The sequence below is a fragment of the Solanum verrucosum genome, unplaced genomic scaffold (genome assembly GCF_900185275.1).
Source record: "Solanum verrucosum unplaced genomic scaffold, falcon-dt-bn FXZP01000297.1, whole genome shotgun sequence".
NCBI lineage: Eukaryota > Viridiplantae > Streptophyta > Magnoliopsida > Solanales > Solanaceae > Solanum > Solanum verrucosum.
In genome coordinates this window covers 1,012,962-1,040,484 of record NW_026020215.1, presented here as the reverse complement: position 1 = coordinate 1,040,484, position 27,523 = coordinate 1,012,962, and the positions used below count along the sequence as shown (strand labels likewise).

At 34.0% G+C, this 27,523-nt stretch overlaps 2 protein-coding genes across 7 annotated transcripts in view; both read right to left on the bottom strand.

Moving 5' to 3' along the window:
* The window catches only part of LOC125830655 (peptidyl-prolyl cis-trans isomerase FKBP15-1-like), a 1,183,135-nt gene that overhangs the window by 654,739 nt on the left and 500,873 nt on the right, over positions 1–27,523 (bottom strand). The window lies entirely within an intron of this gene.
* Positions 23,331–27,199, bottom strand: LOC125830666 (uncharacterized). The gene is made up of 4 exons (XM_049509849.1): positions 25,942–27,199; positions 24,402–25,671; positions 24,241–24,328; positions 23,331–24,152 (listed from the first exon to the last, which is right to left on the bottom strand). Exons 1-4 carry the CDS (start codon positions 26,375–26,377, stop codon positions 23,331–23,333), a joined length of 2,616 nt encoding a protein of 871 aa, XP_049365806.1. The 5' UTR covers positions 26,378–27,199.

Genomic DNA, 27,523 nt, shown 5'->3' with positions numbered 1-27,523 from the left:
GCTAACCGGTGGTGGAGAGCTTATGTGGAATGCAGATCTTCAGTTTTACCCCACTCACTTGGACCTAGTTTCATACTCTGTTCTTGGAGAAGTATGTGCCTCGGACTTTGAGAGATCGCAAGAAGGATGAGTTCATGGCTTTAGAGCAAGGTGGTATGTTTGTTGCTGCTTATGAGGCTAAGTTCCATGTTTTGTCTAGATATGCTACGCAATTGGTGACTACTGAGGAAGAGAGGATCCACTTATTTGTTAAGGGACTAAGTTCTGAGTTGCAGGTATTGTTTGTTCACATGACCTCTGCAGGAAAAGGCTTCAATGAGGTAACGAATTTTGTGAAGAAAGTGGAGAAGGTGAGGTGAGACGGTCAGGCTAAGGCATTGGCTAAAAAATCCAAAAATTCAGGCAACTTTCAGGGTTCTTACTCTAGAGGTTCGGGAAGGCCGACTCTTGCAGCCCGACCAATTCAGTCCGCTATGCCTTCTTCTACATGTAATTACTCCGGAAATCCATCTCAAAATTTGATTCAGGATAGCCAGGGAGTCGCACCTTCGGTGGGCAGCAAGCCATCTTTTGATCGTGCTTGTCCTATCTTGTTTATGGGTTTTCAGACTTGGGCTGATTTGATAATTTTGGATATGACTGACTTTAACATAATCTTAGGCATGACTTGGTTGTCCCCTTATTTTGATGAGCTTAATTGTAATACTAAGTTTATGACTCTAGAAATTCCGGGAAGGAAAAAGTTAGAGTGGGAAAGGGTGTACAAGCCTAAGCAAGCTAAGATGATATCTTCCATTCAGGCTAGGAAACTGGTAGGGCAAAGTTGTTTGGCTTATTTGGCTCATTTCGGGATATTGAGGTTGAGTCTCCATCTATTGAGTCCATCCTTATGGTGTCAGAATTTAGAGAAGTGTTTCCTATTGATTTGCATGGTATGCCTCCAGATAAAGATATAGATTTTTGCATTGAGTTGGAACCTGGTACCCGCCCTTTTCTATCCTTTCATATCGCATGGCTCCGGCAGAATTAAGAGAGCTTAAGGCTCAAATCGAAGAACTTCTTGATAAAGGTTTTATCCTTCCTAGTGTTTCACTGTGGGGTGCTCCAGTTTTGTTTGTTAAGAAAAAGGATGGTAGTATGAGGATGTGTATAGATTACCGGCAATTTAATAGGGTCACCATTCGAAACAAGTACCCATTGCCGAGGTTAGATGATCTTTTTGACCAATTAGTAGGTGCATCAGTTTTCTCTAAGATTAATCTAAGGTCTGGTTACCATCAGTTAAAGATTAGGCCTAAGGATGTTCCCAAGACGGTGTTTAGAACCCGCTATGGGCACTATGAGTTTCTAGTTATGTCATTTGGGTTGACAAATGCGCCTACAACTTTCATGAGTTTGATGAATGATGTGTTCAAACCATTTCTTGATTCGTTTGTCATAGTATTTATTGATGATATCTTGGTTTATTTAAAAAGTGAGGAAGAGCATGCCGACCATCTTCATATTGTTCTGGGTGTTCTTGGGAAACAAAAGTTGCATGCAAAATTTTCTAAGTGTGAATTTTGGTTGACTTCGGTTGCCTTTGTAGGGCCTGTGGTTTCAAAAGAAGGGGTAATGATAAATCCCCAAAAGATTGAGGCGGTTAAGAATTGGTTTCGTCCTAGCTCTGTGACTGAAGTTAGGAGTTTTGTAGGGATCGCTAGCTACTATCATCGATTTGTGAAGAACATTGCTTCTATAGCCACACACTTGACAAATTTGACCAAAAAAGAGATACCATTTGAATGGACTGAAAATGCGAGGAGAGCTTTAAAAAGCTCAAGCCTCTCTTGACCACCGCACCTATCTTAGCACTACCCGTTGAAGGTAATGATTTTATAGTTTATTGTGATGCTTCACATTCTGGTTTGGGTGTGGTGTTGATGCATGATAAGAATGTCATAACGTATGCATCACGGCAGTTGAATGTGCATGAGAGGAATTATCCAACACATGATTTACAATTGATAGCGGTAGTGTTTGCTCTTAAGATCTGACGACATTATCTCTATGGTGTTAAGTGTGAGGTATTTACTGATCATTGCAGTCTACAACATGTATTCACTCAAAAGGATCTGAATTTGAGACAACAAAGGTGGATGAAGTTACTTAAGGATTATGATGTGACTGATAACGTTCAAATATACTTCTTGAAAAGAAATATAAACGATCGTATACAATATATTTATCCAACTATGAGTCGGGGTTGATCCCACAGAGAATATGGAAGAATATTGTCAATAGTAAATATTTAACTCGATAGTCGTTATGAAAATGGGGGATTTAAATTGAAATAAAATAAAATAAAAAAAATAAAAAGATAGCTTTGAACTAAGTATTTATTTATATTCAGATTATTAAAAGTAGCTAGGAATGTGTTCCCCATAAGCTCATAACGCAGTAATCCTAATAATAGTAATCCTTTTCTAGTGTATTATATGCAAAGTGATAAGTTAGGTATCTCTAAATCCTTGGTCCGGCATCTAGAGAATTTCACCCCGCACCTTGGTCCGGCTACGTGTGTATAATTTACTAACCCTTACCTTTACCTTATATTAGACATCATAATCGATGTTTGGCTTAGTTATTACTTCTCACCAATCGACACTAGCCTATTAGATAGTATCACACTAAATCTATATTGATAATTCTTTTCTTGTTAATTACCTCCTTGGTCTGGCAAGTAGTAACAAGGCGAGTTCTAACGTTGGCCACCGTTAAAAAGACTTCTAAACGAAAGAATTATCAATGCATGCAAAATACTAGTCAAGAATTGCTTATTTACTATTCATACTTTGTTAATCGCTCATGGTTCCCACAACCCTAGTTATGGAAGTTAGCTACTCATTATCTCAAAAACACAATCAAAATTTATTCAAATAAATATGTTTGTGTTAATCATAAAAAGTTAAGAACAATATCTAAACTATCTTTTATTAATCACGAATACAAATAAATAATAAAGGAGAAGAAAGAATAAACCACAATTCTCCGGCCTCTACGGCGGCTCTTCCAAAGTTCCTAAGCTAGAAGAAAATTTATATTATGTCTTGTATCTTGGTTCTTGGCTTCCCTCCCCAAATAATAATTTCTATGCACTGTTTATAGATGTAGGAAACCCTAAATAAAATAATTGAGTCCAAATTAAATTAGGAATCCAAAACCAAAAGGAATTGGATTCCTTTTTCTTTTTCGCCGCGTGAACAGTAATACCGCCGCCTCAACTTAATTCTGCACCATTCACTTGCTGCCACGTGGCAGCAGCAAGAAGCAAGCGTAAAATTGAATTTCCACAATTTGCAGCCGCCATTTCCTTTTATATATAAATATATTATTTTATTAAATTTAATCCATTAAGCTGTCTGCTTGATTTCCTTCTTCAACCTTTTATCTTTAATTCGTTTTAGCTTCAAACTTCTCCAATTTTCCACCAATTTAATCCTACAAATAAAATACCAAATTTAGCATAATCCATCAAGGTGTGTTGTGAAATGGGGGTTTGGAAATTATTTATTTATCTCTCTGTTCCGTGCAAGCTGCTACGACGGGATTTGGTGCCGCTAGGGCGGGGCCGCTTTAGCGGGGTGAGTACTATTGTGGTGGGACAGATGCGACTTAAGTCGAAAATAAACCCCAAAATCATTTTATTATGCACTTTTCGACTTTGAGAGCTAGGAGACGATCCCAGGCGAGTTCTTGACCGTTTTTCACCATTCTTAAAGCTAAAGGTAAGGTTTTAACTCCCCAAATTCATTTTTCGATCCATAGAATGTAAACTAGTGGGTAATTATCGATGGGGAAGGGTTTTGATCTAGAAATTATGGTGGGAAAAGCCCTAATTTGGATAATTGGATCATGGGTTTGATCTAGGGTTGATAGTGTTGATTTTCATCTGGGTAATTAGACATCGTTTATTAATTCCCGTGTTATATTGATTGTTTGTAGACCAAGAACAAGCGGAAAGAATTCGGAAAGGGAAGAATCAAGTTTCTTAGGGGATTCAAGCTTTGTTCAAGGTAGGTGATGGTTGTGATTTCATGTTGTGTGATATATGTTTGTTCTTACTTCATTATGATACATGTATGTATGCGAATGTTGCATTGTTGATCACACTAATCGTAAATGAGGATAGACGGATAATTGAATGCCATGAATCATGATTTGAGTGTATGATTGTGATGATGTACTTTGTGATTGTGATTGTGGCTTGTTGAATGAATCTGGTGTTGCGTTCGGACACACTAACTAGATCGGTTGCCACGTACCGGCATAAATATTGGAATGGGTGTCACGATCCGACACGCTAACTTGGAATGGTTACCACGTACCGGTACACTAACAGTTTGTGTGTGGGTTCCGTAAAAGGACCATTGACTTCACATAACTGTATATCTTGAGAATTGTGAAATTGTATGTTGTTCAACAACGATGTTGATATTGTATATATTCGGTGTATGCATGTTATTATATTGTTGTAATGGCTTATGTATGTTGCACTTAGTGGGATAATCGCGTGATCCTACTAGTACACTGTGGTTGTGTATTGATACTGCACTTGCTCTTTCTTTGTTGAGTACAGGGCATCTTCAGGCGGCTATTGACAGACCTCGCTTAGAAGATCAATGATCAATCGAATTCATGGGTGAGTCAGTTCTTCCGGGCTGCCATGAGTTCTCTTTTCGTTTATGTCCATATCTTCGGACTTAGACTAGTACTTTAGATTTTCTTAAGTTTAATTAGGTTGTACCCATTTCCTTAGACTTATGATCCTTGTTAGAGTTTTGGTACATTGACTTTCAGGTTCTAGGTAGTATTTCCGCATTTGTTTTTATTAGACTTTTGTTTGGAGTTTATGGGAACTCCCTATTTCTTTTCCTTAGCATTTAAACCTGCTTCCGTATCTTTAAATGTCTTAGTTTTTCGTGAAGTTGTTTAGCTTGGGTTGTAGTAGTGGTTCTTCCACCGGAGGGTTAGTATGAGTGTCAATCACGATGGTCTGGATCGTGACACTATACAACCTTTCACATGGAAGATAATATATAAGTAATATCAGATATTTTGTGATAAGGAGGCAAATAATCAATTTATACCTAATTAAACCGGCAGAAAAGTAAAATAAGTGAAGGGCTTGTTGCCTTTGGAGTCTGACTATTTCAGATTCGCGCCGCGTAGGGCCCTACTTAGAGAAACACTCCTTACCAAATATTTTTTTATACCAGAGCAAGAACTTGTAACCTAAGCAGTTCTATTCACTGCGCCACATCCTTAGGGGTGGTTAGCATATATTTATTCCAAAGCATGTGTGATTGTTCAATCAATACAAGATCTTTGAACGTCATTCGAACCATGTCAGTCACATGACGCCTCCGAGCTTTTTTCAATAAACCATTATATGACTCAGACACATTTGTCGTCATGGTACCCCATATACGACCATCATCCTTATACATTGTCCATTTTTCCAAAGGAAATTCATTTAACCATACAACAGGAGACAATGTTTTGATTTGTTGCATACGTTGCACAAATTTCTTCTTCTGGTGCTCTGTAGTAGTCAACCACATTAATTTCTCGAGTTCAGTATTTACAAAATTTTTATTAAAATTTGTTTTTAAGTGTCGAACACAAAATCTATGGTAGTTGGGTGGACTCAACCAATCATAAGATTGAATACATTGCAAGATTCCTTGATGACGGTCAGAAATGAGACAAGTTCCTTGTCGCTCACAAACAACATGTGTCCATAATAACTTGAGAAACCATGACCAAGATTCAAAACTCTCACGTGCAACTAAAACATATGCAAGTGGAAAAAACGTTGTTGGAGCAGCGATTAAAAAAATTAAGAAAATTGCTGCAATTTTATTTTTTAAATAAAGAAAAAAATGATAAAATCGCTGTTGGTGCAGTGATTTTTTTTTTTTTGACAAATTAGGTGTTGAGGCAACAATTTTAAGGAATTTTTTTTTTTGACAAAGTCATTGTTAGGGCTGTGATTTTTATTTATTTTAACGGAGTAGACAGAGTTAATTTTCTCTGAAGGATATCGATCCCTCAGGAGAGATTTTGCCCTTTTGGTTAAATTTTTTTTGATATGTTGTTTATGTTTTTTGAAGGAAAAAAGTTTCCCTCTTGGCTCTGGACTCATGAAAATGCTACGTGTTAGCACCACAAAAAACCGAATGTATTAATTAGTAAAATTAATTTAAAATCTAAAATTAATAATAAAAATGAAAACTGAAAAAATTACTAAATATCCATGTTTTACTATTACTTTAACTTTCTATCGTTTTCAAAAGTTCAATTTTTAAATGCTCCTAAATAATAAGAACACATAAAAAGAATAACTGAATTATCTTATAATAAAGAAATAAATTTTAAAAAAGTTAAAAACTGTTGATTTTCGTCAGAAAAATGGGATAGCTTTTTTTTCCCCTTTTCTTCTAATTTTATTAAATTCTATCTATACAACATGCCTTATTTAATAAAAGAAATAAACAACTTCCAGTTAAAAAAAAAAAAAAAAAGATGAAACCACGTCCTTAAAAAAATAAATCACAAAATTAGCCACCACAAAATATCTAAACAATTAATTTAAAATTTAAATTTCAAATAATAACTAATGTTATCCCTAACAATCTATCTATATATAATAGGAGAGGAATACGTTTGACATCTATCTATATATAAATAGGAGAGGAAAAAGTTTCACATGTCAGTCCCATAAAATTCCTAGAATTTTCTTTAAAAATAATAATAATCTATCTATATATAATAGGAGAGGAAAAAGTTTCCCATGTCAGCACCATAAAATTCCTAGAATTTTTTTTTTTTAAAAATAAAAATATTCTATGATACTAAAAAAAAGTTGTCTATTGATGAGTCAAAAAACTTCTAATCACTTATAACTTCCTACACGGTTGAAGTCCTAAATATTGGGCACTCTCTGACTCAATCGTATAAATCGTTGTAGAGGTTTACTGTCCTACATAAATACATTTCAAAATATTCAAAAACCCATCATCTTATGGTTGTAGATCCGAAAACCTCCACTCAGCAAATTGGACGACAATGAAAAGCGTCGCGACCCAACCCACCGGGCCGTGCATGCACCTACTCTAACACCTAGGTAGGAGAACCCTCGATTCCCAATAGTTAAAATCATGTAGAAAATTAAGAAAACTGACGAATAAAGGAATTTCATATAATATTTTTATAAAACAAGAGTTTTTAAATACAATTTCGGTTAAGACTTGTAAAGTAATTAACACCCCAGATATCTAGTCTAAACAGGTACAAGAGCTACTAAGAGTACAAAGTAAAAACATAATAACGGAAAGACACAGCTCCCACCATGCGGAAGGAAAAATAGAAGCTGCTGGAGATTTGTCTTCGTCTTCACCTATAAAACATCACCGATCCTACAACTAGACTATGCCCAAAAGTCATAGCAAGAGTAGTATCAGTACAACCACACGTACTGGTAGGCATCATTGGTCAACCCGAATACCCACCGCATAATATAAGAAATCAACTAGTTAAACATGCAATAAGACTAATCGCTCCTCCAACTTTATATTTTGTTTGCCCTTACTATTCAGGATATCAATATCATACTAGCATACTTGCCTCTAACCCCTTGTTCGCTTCGCTCGTGATCATACCTAATCATTCTATCCCTTAAGGAAATTCTGGATATACTACTTCCAACCCAACCAACCATTCACAATACACCCGTACGCTTTCCTCATCTCCACTCAATTTACGACCCCGTATTACGCCTATCGAGGCTTACTATCCGCTTATATTACCACCCCCTAACCTCAACAATAATACCTATGACCTCTTTCTAAATAACAAATATAGCACCGGGACCCTTAGTATCCCTTTATACCATACTACAATCCGAATTGGGACTCTACCATTCACAATTCATTACACAACAGATATCTCCAATTAACTTACAACACTGCAATCCCCACATATAAGAACATAATGAACAATCCATGAATCGTTTCATGAAACATGTCCAATTCCACCTTATCAATATAAGCAATTACACATATAAGACAAGTCAATAGTCCTTTCACGGAACCCATACCCAAATTGTTAGTATATCGAAACGTGGTACCCGATCCAAGTTAGTGTGCCGGACGTAACATCTGATCCCATATATGCGCCGGATGTGGCACCCGATCCGAGTTAGTGTGTCGGAATATAACACCTGATCCATTCATCAAGCCACAATCACAATCACAATTACAGTGTACATTCTAATAATCATACAATCAAGAGTTGATTCGTGACATACATTGTTATAATAACTTCATTAGGTTTGTTACTACTGTTATACTTTGCTTATACGCATACATATCATACAGCCACCAGTCAACAACATCCTACAAAAATAGGAAATCACAGTTATTTCCAAAACCCTAACTCACAAAAATAGGGCCTTCGTCTTCGGTGTACTACTAATGTCACACTTAGGAATATATGCATAATCAACCCTTTCTCGGTGCACAAAAAACCTACACATGAATTCTACCATCAATTTCAACATACTACGTAGTGAATAACAGATTTATAACTACTCAATAGATAAACCTAGCCTACATGGGTGCCAAGCAACTGCATGGAATTTATAGCTCCAATTCTGGTTTTCCGAATGGCAGGATGGTGAATTTGGCCAAGAATCCGCAAGTTAACGATCTCCTTACGCTAGAGACCTCTTCCTCCTTCTTTCCCAAGCCTAGAGAAGCTTTTGGAGAGTTTATGGGGGTGATTTATGTCTAATTTAGGTGTTTATGGAAGAAGGAAAAAATAAGACTTCGCGTTATTTACACTCTGTCTCGCCTATCCCTCTCTGGCGGCTACTTGTCTCGCTGTGGTGTTGTCGCCCTAGCGGCATACAACAGCCCGCCTTGGCGGGACAGTGGCCCCAGTATTTTCCTGAAGTTTTGCTTTTCCTAAATAACGAAGGTTCGGGTCGTTACAAAATGTTGATGTCATTCATGAATATGATTGGAATTTAGGCATTTATGGATAAACAAGGTAATAATTGAGATGAAGTTATTTTCTGTTCAATTATTATAGAACAATTATGAAAACAATTCAGTAGTTTTTCTCGATTTAAACTTTTATATTTTGTGTTCTACAAAATGCCTGAGAAAATTTTCATATGAATGGATCTTTATAGACTTATACTAGGCGCACATCAAAACAAGACAGAATATTGTGACAGTGGACAAAATTCTATATGGAGTGATAATTTTTTTTTGATAAAAATTTTCTGTAAGTAAAATATGTGATCATCTATTTCAATTTTGATGAAATTTTATGATCCTTCTCTATATTAGTGAAAGAGTAAACCCATATTTCAATTTTACAAGGTCTTCAGGTTATGGCCTGAATAACATGATGTTTCTTTCAGAAAAGTTTTCGATACACTCGTTACTTTTTGGATGCTTCGCATATTAATTGCAGCATAATTGATGTGTTCTTGATTATGAATATTTGGATTTTATGAGATAAAACTTACTATTGATATAAGGATTGTTTTTTAACAATAACCTAATAGCCAAGTAAAAGATTCACTATTTTAATGTGTTTATTCTTTAACGTGTTTGTTTGCGTAATCTACGTTCCCATTAGACAAATCACCATCAAGATGTAATGAAATTTTACTTGATTTTTGCAGAATGAAAAAGTTAGAATTCAACTTTTTCTAATTAGTTCTAACACATGGTGTTACTTTCTAACACAATAGTGTGTTAATTCAATGTTTGGTGGAAACACACTTTCTCATAACAATTTCTATTAGTTCTATCTCTAAATGTTGTCAATAATAAAGCTACTATAAAAAGGTAGGGTAAATGATAAAATAAAATTATCAAATAATAAGTAAAGACAAAATGAGAAAAAAATATTAAAATAACACGCGATCACAACAAATTCATTACTTAACGATAGTATGATACAATAAAATTTAAATAACAATCAATAAATTCTAATTACAATAAATAATTCTAATTAGACTTAAGTTCATTTGTTGTTGTTTTTTTTGTTAAAAGGATAATATTCATCAGTACATAATAGTGGACTTTTGCACATTATCTTTCAGTTGATTTCATTTTGATATATATTCATCAATACATTCTTAATAAACTACAATTTAATTGTGTTCAACTTGCCATAAAATTATGTGGAAAATGCATAAGTATCCCACTAACCTATGCCCGAAATCTCAGAGACACACTTATACTATACTAAGGTCCTATTACCCCCCCCCCCCAAACTTATTTTATAAATAATTTTCTATCCCTTTTCAGTCTACGTGGCACTATCTTCTGGCCCAGCGCGTGTTGACAATTTTTTTCAAGCTATCTAGTTGATAGTGCCACGTAGGCCGAAAAGGGGTAGAAAAGTATTTATAAAATAAGTTTGGGGGTAATAGGACCTTAGTATAGTATAAGTGTGTATATGGGATTTCGGGCATAGGTTGGTGGTACTTATGCATTTTCCCATTTTATGTAGATGAGCACATGACAAACTTACTATTAATATATGTTCTCAAGAATATCCTATTCTAATACTTCTATATATATATATATATATACTAGAGGGGCAAAGCCCGTGCTGAGCACGGGCCCAACATTTTACATTTTTAAAGTAGTAAATGCTTGATGATACACAACAGTAAGCGTCATTGGCTATATTGATACAAAAGTGTGTCGCTTAGTTTACACAAGAGAACACCTTCATAGATAATATAGACATTCTTAAATTAATTAAAACAAAATAACACCATGAATGCCTAAAAAATGGCTCATCTAATCCTCAGATCTTAAACTCAGGTAAGAGAATTGAACTACTTCTAAAGAAGTGCATAAAACAATTATTCAACATATGCGTCAGGGTGAGGCTGATGATACAAACACAACTGAAATATGTTGTTCAAAACGTTGGACAAGTCCATTTGCTCTGAGTCCATTATGGTAAGGAATAACATCAACAAAGGTTGTTCATATGGTTGTGCATCAGACTCTAGTTCAGCTTTTGTTGACCTCTTATATGAATATGTTCCAAGATTTGAATTCACAATGTAGTACTACAATGTTAATCAGAGTCATTAGCTGAGATAAGACCATCATTAAGCCAGTCATATAGGCCACAATTAAGGCAATATATAGAAAAACTACTATGCCAAGTAGGGGTCGAACCTATGACTTTCTGCTTAGGAAAGAGATACTCTATCCGTTGAGCTACATGCGCTTATTGTGCTCTCTCCTACGTTAAGACTTGTAGGAAAGCATTTCCTATTCTTTGAACTAATTTTTAATATATTTGTTTTATTCTCCACTTTGTGCCACAAAACATGTTTTTGTAGTAAAATAATTTGCAGAGAATTTAGATAACACAATACTCTAAAGGAACATATCATCACATGTTAGAATTGCAAGGAAAGAAGAAAGTCTAAGTTACATTATATTTCAAGCTTATCAATTCAAAAGTCAGGAAAAGAATCAAATCTTGATAGAATGTTTTACTTAAGAAACTATTTCATTGTGCAAGAAGATACCACTCAGTACATTGTTCCCTAACCTGGAATGTTGTGAATCTAGTTAACTTTGTGTTTCAGGTCTCCGGATAATTTTAATAAAATATTTTCAAAAAATAAATAGATGTTTATCCACAAACACATGCAAAGATAATTATTAAATTGTAAATATTAAAAAATTAAGGCAATATATGTTTGTATTTAGAAGTCATGGCCCTCTCTACTCAAATTCTCGGCATTCTCTATAGGGTCTAAGAATAACTTATTTAACAAATAAAGATTATACCAATATGTTTTAAAATTATATTCATACAATCTATATTAGCTTTACAACAACATATTCCTCAATATGTACTCATACACATGATCTATCAGCTACAAATCAGTTAACTTCAATAAACATAATTAATAGGCTCATTAATTTAAAAAAAATAAAAATTAATAGGCTCATGAACCTACCATTGGAAATATATAGTATGTTAGCAGCTACTACCTTTGTCAACCTTAGTTTAAGCTTTGAATCAACTCTATAAGCAAGCCCTCATACTTTACTTGATAGGATTATGGATTGCAATTACATGTGATCAATTCCTCGGAGAAATCCATTAACAACAATGACATTTTATACATATGTCACCCGTGAAAATCAATAGCCGCATAAAATTAGCAGAACTGGTATTGATACTAAAGTGCATTTTTGTTTAAATATTGAATTTCTCCTTTCTACCCCTACTGTTAACTACATAATCGAATTCCAAACAAAAACTATATGCTAGAAATATAGAAAGTACATCTCTTTTGAATTGTAGATTCTAGTCACCGGCTATTTTGGTTCCAACTGATAAACTGGGCATAGAACCCTCCAAGCTAGCTATTCTAAGAACTTAAATTTTCATCTGAGTTCTGAGTTCAGAGATAGATTACATGTTATCTCTTGGACATCTAGACATCTCAGGAGAAACTTTAGTTGGTAAATGGTTTCAATAATACATTTGGAATCTCAAAAGAGCACCTCATTTGTTGTTATATGATTGCTTGAATTTCCAGAGCTTCTTTGTTCTTTCTTTAATACATTGTCAAGCACAGTTTTTTCAAGATTTCATGTATGGCATTTTATAACAAATTTGTCAAATACTAAATAAAATGAAAAAATTGTAGTTGACCGGTTACATTCATTGCTTGATAAAGTAGGTATAGAAGTGTAGAACTATGAGAACCTAAAAGAAAAGGCACCAAAGCAATTGTTCTGAAGCCTTTCTCTAGTCCCAAATGGACAGAATCCCTAATGTTTAATTTAGATTATAATTTTTTGTTGATATAGCTAATTCAAACTTATCATAGATGTGGTTACTGCAATACAGTGACATATTCAAAATAGATTGCTTGTTGTCTCTTTAAGCCCATATTTGTTCATGGCTAACATGCTTTTCTGTGATTCACAATTTCGTTAAACATGTTTATAAGGAAACTAAAGCACACAAAAAAAGGTGATCCAAGCGCAGGAAAACGCTGACCCACAAAATTTTGAATTCACATACCAAAGCAGCAACATTAGAACATTCATGTCCCAAATTGTGTAATCAAATGGGAAAAATATATATCCTAATGAAAAAAGAGACATCCAAAACAGGAGGAAACATAAACAACATTTATCCAGATTTGAGGTAACAGAAAAACATAGGAGTACATATTAACAACATTTATCCAGCTTCCACGTCAAAGAAATAACATACTTACTACAATGAACCTGGAAAAATGAGACAGGTCTGTCCATCACTCGTCTTGAAACTTACATACATGCATATCGAAAGAGGAAGAACAATATGTTTTAAAATGGTCAATAGGAATAAAAGGAAGAATTCAAACTCAATATAGAACGTCAATGATATTAGCCAACTATAATTTCCAAATTAATTTTGATAACCAGGCTAAGGGTTCAGAGCATAGATGTAGGATTTAGAAGCAAAATTAAGAGAATTCCGATAAGCCTTAAATGATTTTCTTAACTCTTATCATCTGCAGATTTATACTACAAAGAGAATATTATAAGTCATTATACATCATAAATAAGCATACAAAATGAATTTATTGACACCTAGGGCAAGTCTACTTCAACTCACTAAGAAAACATGGTTTTTCTTTCTTATTTATATGACAATAGAATAAGGACAATCCAAATGCTAGCAAGCACATAAGTTATGCAGAGCCTCCTAAGAAATTAAAAGTTATAAAAAAAAATTGAGATTCTACTGCTCAACGTGAAAATGAAGTCTCAATTGTCAAACTAAAGAGATCAAATACATTATTTGTTACTTAAGTGTTTAGCAAGTACATAAGTAAATGTTTTCAAACTTGAACTCTTCTTCTACGTGTTGTGTGTGCTTTCAAGCAATATGACTTCTTGCTAAATGAACGATTTCTGAAAAAGTGCCCCATACCCACACTAAGGGGTAACTTGAGATAAGGTATAGATACAATGCGATTATTTTGACTTGAGTCTTTCTCTCCTCATAGAGTCTTGGCTCTAGTAAAGAGAAAAAAACTCTCTGTAGGAAAAACACTTACTACCCCCATGTTGGAAAACAAATAAACTTATTTAAGCACTAAAAAGCAAAGCAACAATAAGAAATGGAATGGGAGAAGCTATAGTGTAGATCACTTTTCACTTTTTGATAGTTCAGACTTGCCAATGGTTCTATCGAGTCTTCCTCTGATTCTTTTCATCTATCATATGGATCAAATCACATGATCTCTATATGTATGCGCTGAGGAGGTGTGTCACTTAGACGAAATGTAAATTAAAGTGGAAGATGGCTAAGGATGAAACAAACTCAAATTCCTAATAATGAAGTGAGTGAAATGAGTTAATGAAATGTAATTTGAAAATCTAGTATTGCCCCGCAACAAGTTTTGAGAGACTCTTCACCTTAGAATTTAGAGAGAAATGCAAAAGCAATACTACATGAGTGTAGAAAGTAGTAGCCACAAAGAAGAAGTCGTATTCAACATATTATTACCTTAAACTTCTGGGATTCCACCTGACTTGTTGACTACGTTGGTTGGAAGTAGTTCTATGTGAAGAACATGTTATGTATATAGTTCGAATCAATTGACTTTTATATTCCTTCAAAGTTTAAAGGAAATTTCATCAAATAAGTGACGTGCAGACGAAACCCGACCTCTAAACTTGAAGGCCATTAACATGCTAGTACAAATAGAAAACACAAAGCATCCGTCTATCATTCAATTTTTTGAGAAGTAAAAATAATATAATCGCTAATTTGCAAAAGTCAGATCCTTAATAGTTTGGTGAAAAGATAAAAGTCCGGTGAAAAAACAAAAGTCCGGCCTGATTTGTTTGGATCTTTTTTTCTTTTTAAGTGTCCTAATTGAATCAATTTCATTAAGCTGTATCACATGAATTGTGTTCTTGACAATTTTTTGCATATTTTCTATAGTGGTCATCTAGGGCCTGTTTGGAAGGACACCCTGGTAATTGAATTTGGTGTAATTGGTGTAATTACAGTGTCTTGTCCTGTTTGGAAGGACATGTAATTACTTGGTCAGCAGGTAATTAGTGTAATTGGCAGGAGGTAATTACAGTACTCTACAATTCACAGGTAGAGGCTGTGAATTGCTGGTAATTACATGGTGTAATTACCATCTGATTACTTTTTAATTTCTTTTTTTTAATTTCTATTTTTATTTTTTTGTTTTAATTATTTTTACTTCTATTATTTTAAGTTCTTTTTTTTTTTATTATTCTAAAAATTTGTAAAAGTTTATTTTATATTTTATATTATTATATTTCATTTTCTTCTTATTCTCAACCTTACTTTACATGATAATATGTAATTTTCTCGCATTATCTATTTCTTTATGCCATGCTTATTTTCTCATTAGCATAATTTTATTAGTATTCTAATTTTTAAATTAAAATAGAATTTATTGTTAAGTAAGGTTATAGACTTACGTTTTCTTTATTAAGAAAAAATAAAAATAAATCATATTTATTGCTATGTTGGAATTTATTATAAGAGTATTATGTTAAATTTTTTTGTTTTGAATTTATAACTTATGTTATATTTTTAGTTTCATTTGTTTTAGTAATATTGAATTTACATTGCACGTCATTTTTTAATTAGACTTGATAGATTTATATTTATGTCAAACATTTAATAATTTATGACATTTTATTTATATATTATTATTTTTATCAAACATGCAATTTACGATATTCGTAGAAACTTCATACTTTTAGTTCTTACGATCAATTCAATTGAAATATATTAATTTGAATCAATTATTTTTTCATAATAGTAGTTACAGAAAATATGTTTATTAATTAATATATTTTCAAACAAGAATATATATCTTAAATATTTAATTTAATGTCATTTATAAAGTTTCTTATTTGTCTAGTATAAATTTTAAATAATTAATTTTTATTTTTAAAATTTATTATAATTTTATAATTGCAATTGTGCATCCAAACAGAACATGTGTAATTACACTGTGGCATCCAAACAGGACATGTGTAATTACAGTGTAATTACACTGTGGCAATCAAACAGGTTAGTGTAATTACTAGACAGTGTAATTACTAGGTTGGTAATTACTATCCTAGTAATTACACCAATTCCAATTACCAAGTGTCTTTCCAAACAGACCCTTATTAGCCGCAATAAAAATCAAAATCAAATAAGCAATATAAAACTAATTCATGATTTTACATCTAGAAAGCCTCAAATAAGATTAGGTTAAGCTATTTTTCTATGGAAAACTAAAAATGGAGTCTTATAAAACTACATTCTATAGCAGCATTTACTTTAATCCAACAACATGGCATCAAAATTAGAACATACATGATTTGGTGGGAAAATTTTTTAGCACCAAAGGGGAAAAAAGATCATACCTGTGATAACCAAGAAAAGATGAATTTACTGGAGTCCTAAATGATCGATTCAATCTTGAACACCAGCCTTCTTCTTCATTTTTATCAGAGTTGTGGAAGTCGAAACATTAGTGCCTCTTCCATTATTTAGCATTGGAAGAAAGAAGAAATGAAAGATAGTGGAAATCAATGGAGTAAAGAAGGTGGAATCCATGTGTCACAAAAGGAGGAATGGGTTTGGTAAAGAGTAGTGTTGCACTACACGTGTAACAATAGATCAAATTAATACATAAAAGTAAAGTACACTTCTTAGCTTGTTGTACAAATTGTATTGCTTTGTTAGTCCTATTAACTCCCACTTCTATATAGGAGTAAAATATATAATAGTTCTTTTTACAAATTTTAATGAGAAAATGGCCAAAGGCCCCCCTTATCTATAGCCGGATTTCCAACTACACACTCATACTTTACGGGGATCCTATCACCTCCCTAAATTTATAACACTGAAATTATTACCTCCCTAAATGCTTAACTGGCAAAGTGAGTGTATTTCACTTTCTATGAGAGAGTGAGCAGCCAAAACAATATTAAAATTTTGTTTTAAATATCTCTTTTCAATAAATATATTTATTTTAATTTTTTTTTGTTCTTATTTGTTTTCTTTCTTCTCCATAGCAATATAAATCAAATCTCTCCATCTTTCACCATCTCTAAGCCATTGTTGTCACCACCGTCTCAACCGAGTTTATCATTATTGATTTCAAACAAATTTTTAAACTCATGTAAAACTCTTGCAAAACCAATCAACCTAAATAAATTTTAGATAAATTTAAAAATATTTTTATCACCCCAAAATACTTTAGATCTGATTTGAGAAAAATCAACTTAGGTTTACTTTTTATTAAAGATAAAATAAAAAATCAATATAATATATTAATTTACTTGATGAATTCTTTGGGTACAAAGTGCACATTCTCTTACAAATAATTTTCAATGTATACAAAAGTGCACATTTTACAGATGAACACATTTTGACTCCAACCATTTGACAACGATGTGATTAATCTCTCCATGGAGTTCAAGGATTCTTGAACATTCCTCCTAGATTCGTTGACCAATTAAATGTTCGTATCTTCACCTCATTTGGGAGGCAGCACTAGAAACTGCAGAATGGGGCACACCAATTTTCTTCTTTCTTGCCTTTTAAGAACTAGCAGCTTGGAATCTGGGTTTACTTCAAATTCAATTTTTTTACGAATAGATCCCTTAATTATCAATCTCAAATCACAGTCAATCAACTACATCTCAGAAATTGTCGCTATCAATCTCGTTAATTCATCAATCGTCGGTGAATCAGGTTTTTCCTCTTCGAAATTGTCGTCGCCATCGATGATGACGTGGAAAACATAGGCTCCTCCTCCTCATATTCCTCGAGATCTTCGGTGATACGGTGACCTCCATTAATGGCAATATTCTGCCATGTTCTTCCTCTCTCACCTATTCCTTCACTTTTTTTAGTTTGTTTTTTAGTTTTTCAGAGCAATGTCCAAATATCTCTGAACGAGCTCTGCAATCATCATTCACCTATCTTCCTCAAAGACTCAATTCATTATTCACCTATCTTCTTCAAAAACCAGTTTTGATGGACTTATGGTGTTCTAGTAATGGTGAAAATGGTGAAAGTGCTTTGGTGATGGAAGGGATGGGTGAAAATATAAAAGAAAAGGGTAAAAAAATATAAAAAATGAAAAAAATATATATTTGATGACTTTTCCACGTGTCAAATGCGTGATTTTCACATGCCACCATAGATCTGATTATTGCATTTTAAGGGTATAATTATTTCATTTGTTAAACAGTTCAGGAGGGTGATAGGACTCCCGTGAAGTTTAAGTGTGTAGTTGGAAATTCGGATATACGTTGAGGGGGCATTTGGCCATTTTCTTTTTTTTAACCATAAACATGATGTTAGATGTATAAAATTTAAATTTAATTAACGCAATTGGCATTTGTACTTCAAATAATGAAAGACATTATCCGTATATGATTCTCACCATTCAAATTATCCCTATGCCTGAGCGAAATTTCTCCTCTTTGAGGGATATAAAATAAATGTCTAATATCATTCACAATGAACATAAAAGTAAAAAGAGCTTAACATCAACGAAAGTACTTAAAATTAGATGGACTTTTTCTTCATGTTGGTAAGTAATATTTGATGAATTCATCAATAAATTATGAATTTTATTGCACACAATACAAAATCTTAGGCCAATTTAAGCAGGAGGAAATGATTTTTCCTCTCCTACTAGCCTTATAAAAACAATTGTAGATCAAATATTTTACATTTCACAATTGATAAATAAATTTTAAAATATTAGTCTGATCAAGTAAATAAGATAATATTTTTACACTACAACAAATGTGATATTTAGCTACGAAATTATTAGTTACGATATAAAATTCGTCACTAATTATTCACCTTTTGTGACAAAAAATATGTTTCGTATTTAAATGTATGTGCAACATACTTTTAGTGACGAAACATACAATTTCGTAGCAAAGTTTTGTCTAGTAAAGTTTCCCACCAAAAAATAATTTGGCGCCATTTATTAAGTACAACTAGTGACAAATTTTAATTCATCAATGACACATTATTTTGTCGCTAATAATGTATCCAATTTGCGACAAAATTTTATTTGTCATAAAATTAGTTACAATTTTGGACACAAAAAATTTTCATCACAAAATATAAGTTGTTGCAATAGCGACAAAATAGAGTTCGTAGTTGAATGTTGTAAGGTTTTAGCCACAAAATTATATATTTAATAGTGACCTTAGTTTTCGTCTCTAATAATATAAGCAATTAGTGACGATTATTTTATTGTCTCTAACTAACCTGCAACTTAGTGACAATATAATTTTGTCACAAAATATACTATGTTTAAATAGTGACAATTTAAATTTTGTAGTTGAATAATTTAACCATTTATCACGATTTTTTAAAATTAAAATATAAAAATAATATTTGGCTACGCTCAAGTGCAGATCTATAGGGTAGTGAGAGAGTTCACCAATCTCCAGGACCACTTGATAAAAAATTACACAATATATTGATAATATTCTTTTAAATTTAGAAGTTGACTTAGTGATTTAGAGGGATCGAAATTCCCTTGAAGTTCCAAGTTGAAACATCAACCCATGAATAAAAGTAATACTAGTAAGATAGTGTATATTCACGACACACATAAACTGACATTGTTTGTGTTCATTGCAGACATGTATAACAATTTTTTGACAAAAATAAAATCAATGTCAGCCACTTGACAAAAGAGATGCATGTTATTAAAGACATCTCATAATGAATATTTAAAATAGATTAACAGCTCTAATAAATAAGGAACAAAAATATTTTATGGGTAAATAATATTAACAAAAAATAATATGAATGAAAAGCCTCTACTACTTAAGCAAATATGTTTTCCAGGTCTTCTATAACCTCTAACATAGAAGAAATAGTCAATTATTGTAGTGACTACACCATTCTCGAGACATGACATGTAGACATCAGATTTGCACTAGAACGAACAACACAATAAATTTAGTAAACCTTCACCAAAACTGCAGCAGAGCACCAACAATGCATCAAAATAGCTCCAAAAGTTCATCAAAATAACATTAGAATTGCACCTAAATAGTACTGACAATGAACCAAAATAGCTGGACGAAATTCACACTAATACAACACTATGGTTGCACCAACATAGCAGCAGAAAAGATCCAAAATTACACCAGAAAAGTATCAAAACAACATTTGAATTACACAAAAACAGCAGCATCACAATAGCCTCTAAATCAGCATTAAACTTGCATCAACACCACCAGCAGAAAGCACTAGAACTGCACCAAAAACAGCAACAGAAAATCACTGTAACAACAGCAAAACAGCTCCAAAACTGCACGAGAAAAGCTCCAAAACTGCACCAAAAAAGCAGCACCATATTCGCACTAAAACAACACAAAAATTGCACCAAACAGCACCAGATTCGCGCAGAAACTACAGCAAAAAGAAAAGAAACTGAAAAACAATAGCAAAATATAGTCTTAGCGAGATTGCGCATAACTGTGAGGAGAACTTTAAGATTTGGAGACCAACTTCAAATCTTACCGGAGCTCCAGCGAACCATGATAATGAAAAACAAAGAGATGAGGAGTGTCTAGAGAATATTAACAGGAATGTGCAACAAAGAGATGTAGAACAACACCCCAGCAATTCGAATGATGAAAAATGGGACACTTCTGCAAAAATGCATATTGAGGATAGGGATGGAGGCTTGATGGGAAGAACAGTGGTTGCACCAGTTCACAGTATGAACAATGCAATTGAAGCTTCTACTAGTTTCTCTTTTCAGGTTAATGCAAGAGAACATGATTACAATCAAACTATGGAGGAGATGCAGCAGGTTCAGGATGCACATCAAAACACACTACCTAGACAAGTTAATGACCCTAGCCTGATGGAGGAAGCCATTAAGGTAATATGCAGGGTGTCCATGGAATTGCAGCAACCAAAGTGTTAGAAAGTCAGCAAGCACCAGCCAAGGAGTAGTCATGTATGATTTCTAAAACTAGCCCTGTTAATCTTACTGATAAGGATAAAGGGAAAGCTCATTTGCATGATCATTCAAATGAGCATAACATTGTGCATAAAGAGCAGGAACAGGTCCAGACCAATGGTCAATCCCTCAGGTTCAATAATCAGCATTTGCAGCACAACAGTCAAGTTTGGCAAGCTAAAGAGAAGCAGCAACACCCACCTAGTAGGACCAATGTTGATCAGACTCAATCAGGTAATGGCTATCCTAAAGTCTCTAGTAATTTTGACCATCAAATTTCTAGCCAAAGAAATAGAATTGTCCCTAAGCCTAGCCAACCTAATGAGAAACATGATCAGCCTGTTACCAGTGCTAACAAGAAGGAGCACATCCCTGAACCTGCCCCGTATACTGTTGTCCAAACCTATGCTGCGAGACTTAGGCATAACCAATCCATAATTGATAACTCTGTCAAGCTTACCACTCCTGAGGTCACTGCCAAACAGGGTCTACCTGCAGTGCTATTTGTAAAAGAAGAAGTGTTGGGGCCTCTTGCTGAAGTATGCAAATACACTTTGATTGGGAAATTCACTCACACTATGCCTAAGGTGGAACTCATTAGAAAAAGTTTCATTCTACAGACTCAGTTATCAGGGGGGGTCAAGATTGCTCATTACAATGCAAGGCATGTTTATATAGACTTAGATAATGAGCTAGACTATAACACAGTCTGGACCAAGCAAAGGATGAACATAGCAGGCCAGCTGATGCGAATCCAAGACTGGACACCATCCTTTGAGCCTGAAGTTGAGACTCCAATTGTCCCTGTGTGGGTAACCTTACCTGACTTACCATGGCATTGCTATAACAAAGACAATGTGTCTGGCCTGCTTTTACCTGTTGGAAAGGTGTTGTACCTGGACTCAGCTTACATCCAAAAAACTAGGGGAAGTAAAGCTAAGGTGAAAGTCCAAATTGATCTTACAAAAAAGAGACCTCCTCATGTTTGGATGGGTTACATAGGAGAGGACATTACTGATGGAAGATGGCAGACTATTGAGTATGAGGATGTACCACCCTACTGCTTCCACTGCATGCACCAGGGACATATGGATTATGAGTGCAACATTAAACAAAGGGACGATGACCATAAAAGAAGAAGAGAATTAGAAGATGAAAGAAAGAACAAGAATGCTTTATTTTAGGTGCAGAGGTGCTTTCAAGAATGCTTAACAGACTTCATCAGAGTCAGAGATACAAAGGCTTTAAGATGGAGCCTAGAGGTCCTCAAATCAACCATCTGAGTTTTGCAGATGATGTGATCATATTCACCTCAAGTGATAAGCAGTCGTTGCAGCTTATTATGAAAATATTGGGGGATTATGAAAGCACATCTAACCAGCTCATAAATAAGGAGAAAAGCCACTTCTTGGTACCTAGCAACGCTCCAAACAATATCATCAGTACCATTCAGGAGGTTACTGGATTCTCTCAGAAGGACAGTCCTATCTCTTACTTAGGTTGTCCATTATACATTGGAAGGCAGAGGATTATTTATTATTCCCATTTGGTTGACAAGGTGACTAAGAAGATTAGTGGATGGCATTCAAGGTTTCTTAGCTTTGGAGGGAAGATCACTCTAGTCAAGCATGTATTGCAATCCATTCCCATCCACACAATGGCTGCAGTATCCCCTCCTAACACCACCATCAAGTATATTGAATCAGTTATAGCTGATTTCTTCTGGGGAAGGGATAATGACAAAAGAAAATACCATTGGGCCTCTTTGGAAACTATGAGCTTACCTTGTGAAGAGGGGGGTGTTGAACTTAGAAGACTCACTGATATTTGTACTGCTCTTCAATTCAAACAGTGGTGGGTTTTTAGGTCTAAATCTTCTCTGTGGGGGAATTTTCTTAAAGCTAAATATTGCTAAAGGGCAAATCCAGTTGCCAAGAAACTTCATACAGGGCAGTCTCTAGTCTGGGGATATATGATGAAGAATAAGCACAAGGTGGAGGAGCAGATTAGAGAAAACTCCAATAGAAGTCTAATGAAACAGAGGAAACAGTCAAACGAGTGCAAGCAATAGTTTGAAATTATTTTTTTAGCCAGACTCTAGCGAGGAAGAAGAAGAAGAAGGAGATGATGAGGAACAAGAATAATAGAATACATACCTGGAAGAAGAAGGAGAGACGCACTAGTCGTAGTCAATGAAAGGTAATCCCCTACAGTTATGAAGTTACATCACAAAATCAATGTCATCTTCATCATCTGTGTCACCATCTTCATCTTTATCAATACTTTTAGTGCCTTCAGTTCTATCAAGATCACTTATGTACTCAATTATAGTGTCGTCCTCTAGGTCAGAATCTTCGGTATTGTAACCAACTTCATGTTCTGTTTGAACCTTCAATTCAAATGCACTTGAATCCAATGTAATTGAATCAACATCATCTCTATGTAATTGGATCGGCATATCCTCAATAGAAACATCTATCATGTTACTTTCCATTGACACATCTTGATACACTTCATCAGTAGTGTGTAATTCATCACTTTCCACCTTTGAATTTTGCATGTCTAGCACATCATATATATGTTTATCTTGAAATTTTTGCACAATTCGCCAATTCTTTCCTAATTTCGGATCACAAATATAAAATACTTGATTTGCTTGAGTAGCTAGTACAAAAGAATCATGTTCATACCAAAATCTATTTACATTTATACTGGTAAAATTTTTATCTTTCTGCATCCCAGTTTTTTTACGAAGATCAAACCACTTGCATTTAAATAGTACAACTCGATTGCCTTCTATATACTCTAACTCAATAATGTCAACTATAATACCATAAAAGTCAATCACTTCATTTTCATGATAGCCTTCAACAACTATGCCACTATTTTGACTTTTACGTAATTCATCACGACTTTGAATATGGTACCTAACACCATTAATAATACAACCAGGATATCTCCTTCCTCGAACATCAGGTCCCATTGCCAATGGATATAACTTCTTGATAGACATTGAATTCTCCTTATTACACAAATGCATAATCTACGATGAAAAATTATTACATTCAATTAGTAAAGAAGAAAAAGTTAAACTTAAACACAACACAATTGTCATTTTAAAAATCACTTACTTTCCCTTTGAACCATAAAGAAAAATGTTCTCTATGTTTCTCTTCTATATTCACAACATCTTGGTTTAACAACTCATTTTTGTGTTCCCTACATAGGAAAAATGAATTTATGAGTAATTTAAAATAATAGAAAACCAATATAGATAAATAGGAAAACTTACTGTAGAAAAGGCTCTGCTTCTTCACAATTATTTAACACATACCACTGAGCCATATCAAGATCTTTCTTCGGTATTGCATCATATTCTCCTTTAAATGGTCTAACACTTTCAGAAAATATGTCCAGAACATGTTCCTCTTTGTTGCTAGATCCATCAACATTTCGATCTTCACGATTAAATCTAGTCTCAATGTTAGTAAGATACATAGAGCAAAATGTCAAACATTCATCAATAATATAACCTTCTGCAATAGAACCTTCTGGTCGCGCCTTGTTTCGCACATAACGCTTAAGCTTACACAAAAATCTCTCAATTTTGTACATCCAACGATATTGTACTGGTCCCCCATACATAGCTTCTCGTGGTAAATGTACAGCCAAATGTACCATAATATCAAAAAAAGCAGGTGGAAAGATCATCTCAAGCTTGCATAATATAATAACTATATCCCTTTCAAGTTGTTCTAGGTCATCTTGTTTCAATGTCTTACAACACAACCGTTGAAAGAAATGACCTAACTCAATCAATGCTAAAGAGACATCTTTATTTCCAAATCCACGAATAGCTATAGGTAGCAATCGTTGTAGCAAAACATGATAATCATGACTTTTGAGTTTAGCTAACTTAACACCATCTGCACTTACACACCTTGAGATATTTGAAGCATAACCATCAGGAAATTTAACACATTTCAAAAATTCCCCAAATTTTCTTTTCTCTTTTTCTGACATGTTATAACAAGCAGATGGCATTGTATAACTAGAATCATCATGCTGCAACCATAGTTCCTTTCTTATGTTCATATCCTTAAGATCTTCTCTTGCTTTCTCTGTGTCTTTAGTTTTCCTGTCAATATTCAGTAATGTCCCTAAAATACTCTCACAAATGTTCTTTTCTATGTGCATGACATCTAAATTATGCCGCAACTTCAAGCTCTTCCAGTATGGTAACTCAAAGAAAATACTTTTCCTCACCCAATTCAACTCTATAGGAAGACGCTTTTTTTTCTTATTATTTGAGTGTTTTCCTGGTCTATAAGTACTGAGTAGATCCAATTGTTGTAAGACATCATCTCCTGAGAGCTCTTTTGGTTTCAATCTTTTTTCTACCTTCCCATCAAACTGCATGCTTCTTCTCCATGCGTGGCTAGGTTTAAGATACCGACGGTGACCCATGTAACAAATTTTACTTCTTACCTTTTGTGACAGTGCATCCTTATTGCAAGTAGGGCATGCCATGTATCCTTTAGTACTCCATCCAGATAAATTAGCTAATACAAAAGAAAAAATATATGTTAGCTATTACAATTATGTGTTCCCCTGTTATTAAATTTATGTTCGTAGCTCTTCTTAAACAAGAAGAGTATCCTAGATTAGAAACATATAAATAATGGGAACAAAAATATGTCCAAATGCTAATAAATAAATAGGAAACTATCAAAGTTTGTCAACCTAACTACTTAAATTAGTTGAGGTGAAGCTTACTTTTTAGGCTAGAGATTATTTAGACATATTGAACAATAAGAAATATAAACACTTACCATAAGCTAGAAAGTCATTTATGGTCCATAAAACAGCAGCATGCATTTTGAAGTACTCCCCTGTGGAAGCATCAAATGTCTCTACACCATCACTCCATAACTCTTTCAATTCATCAACCAAAGGCCGCAAGTAAACATCAATATCCTTTCCAGGTGCTTGAGGACCAGGAATAAGTAGTGACATCATCATAAATGGATCAGTAAAGCATTTCCATGGAGGAAGATTATAAGGAAATAAAATTACAGGCCACATGCTATAGTTTGTGCTCATATTCCCAAATGGGTTGAAACCATCAGTCGCGAGGCCAAGTCTAATATTACGTGGTTCTTGTGCAAACCACGTATGATTCTTATCAAACTCTTTCCAAGCTTCAGAATCAACTGGATGTCTTAACACATTCGTCTCATCAAGATATGTTTCTTTATGCCACTTCATGTCAGTGCTTGTTTTTTTTTACATAAATAATCTTTGAAGTCTCGGCTTTAAGGGAAAATATCGTAAGACTTTATGAGGAATCTTTTTACCCTTTCCCTTTTCAATTTTCCACCTTGAAGTACCACATTGTGGACATTCTTGTCTATCTTTAAATTCACCCCAATAAAGCACACAATCATATTTACAAGCATGAATCGAAATGTATCCTAATCCCAAACCTTGTAGCATGTTTTTAGCATCATAATGCGACTTAGGAAGTGTCTCACCATTAGGCAATGCATCTCGTAGCAACTCTAACAACATATTAAATGACTTGTTGCTCCATTGATTGTACACTTTCAAGTGGAGCAATTTCACAACAAATGAAAGCTTCGAGAATTTTTTGCATCCCGGGTACAATTCACATTCAGCTTCTTTCAACAATTTGTCAAACTTCTTTGCTTCGCTCTCGCTCAAATTATCACATCCATTGTTACTGGATGTTGTCTCCTGATTGGCTTGTGATTTTCCACCGATTTCTTCTAACATGTCATGTATTTCATTATGGCTGACATTTTCTTCATTTATCCATTCCTCATTTTCATCTTCATTGTCAATTGCTTCATCATTATCTCTCATTTGTGATTGTTCTCCATGGTATATCCAATGCACGTAATCTTTCATAATTCCTTTCAACAACAAGTCATCATATACTACATCTTGTGTTTGAAAATTTATATTTAAACAATCTTGGCAAGGACATCAAATTTTAGTATTTCGATCAAAGCGAGTTCGGATAAGTTTCATAAAAGATTGGACACCCTCTACGTATCTTTTAGAGAACTTTGGTTCATGCATCCATCCCTTATCCATGATAAACTGCACAAACATATAACCAAATAATAATTAAATACTATAAAAAAACTGACTTCACAAGGTAAAATTAATTTTAAGCTCTTCGCAGGTCTTCCGAAAACACAATAGATGCCACAACAATCAAACTGTTGTTAAGCCTAGCAACTGCCGATGCTTGAGCTATATGACCAAGTAGTATAAAACCTACTTGACTACCTAAAATTCACTCCCAATCAACTTCTAATATCACTCGGTAAATCAGACTTCACTAGTGAACAAAATCGTCTCTCAGACAATCTGTCGAACATGTTG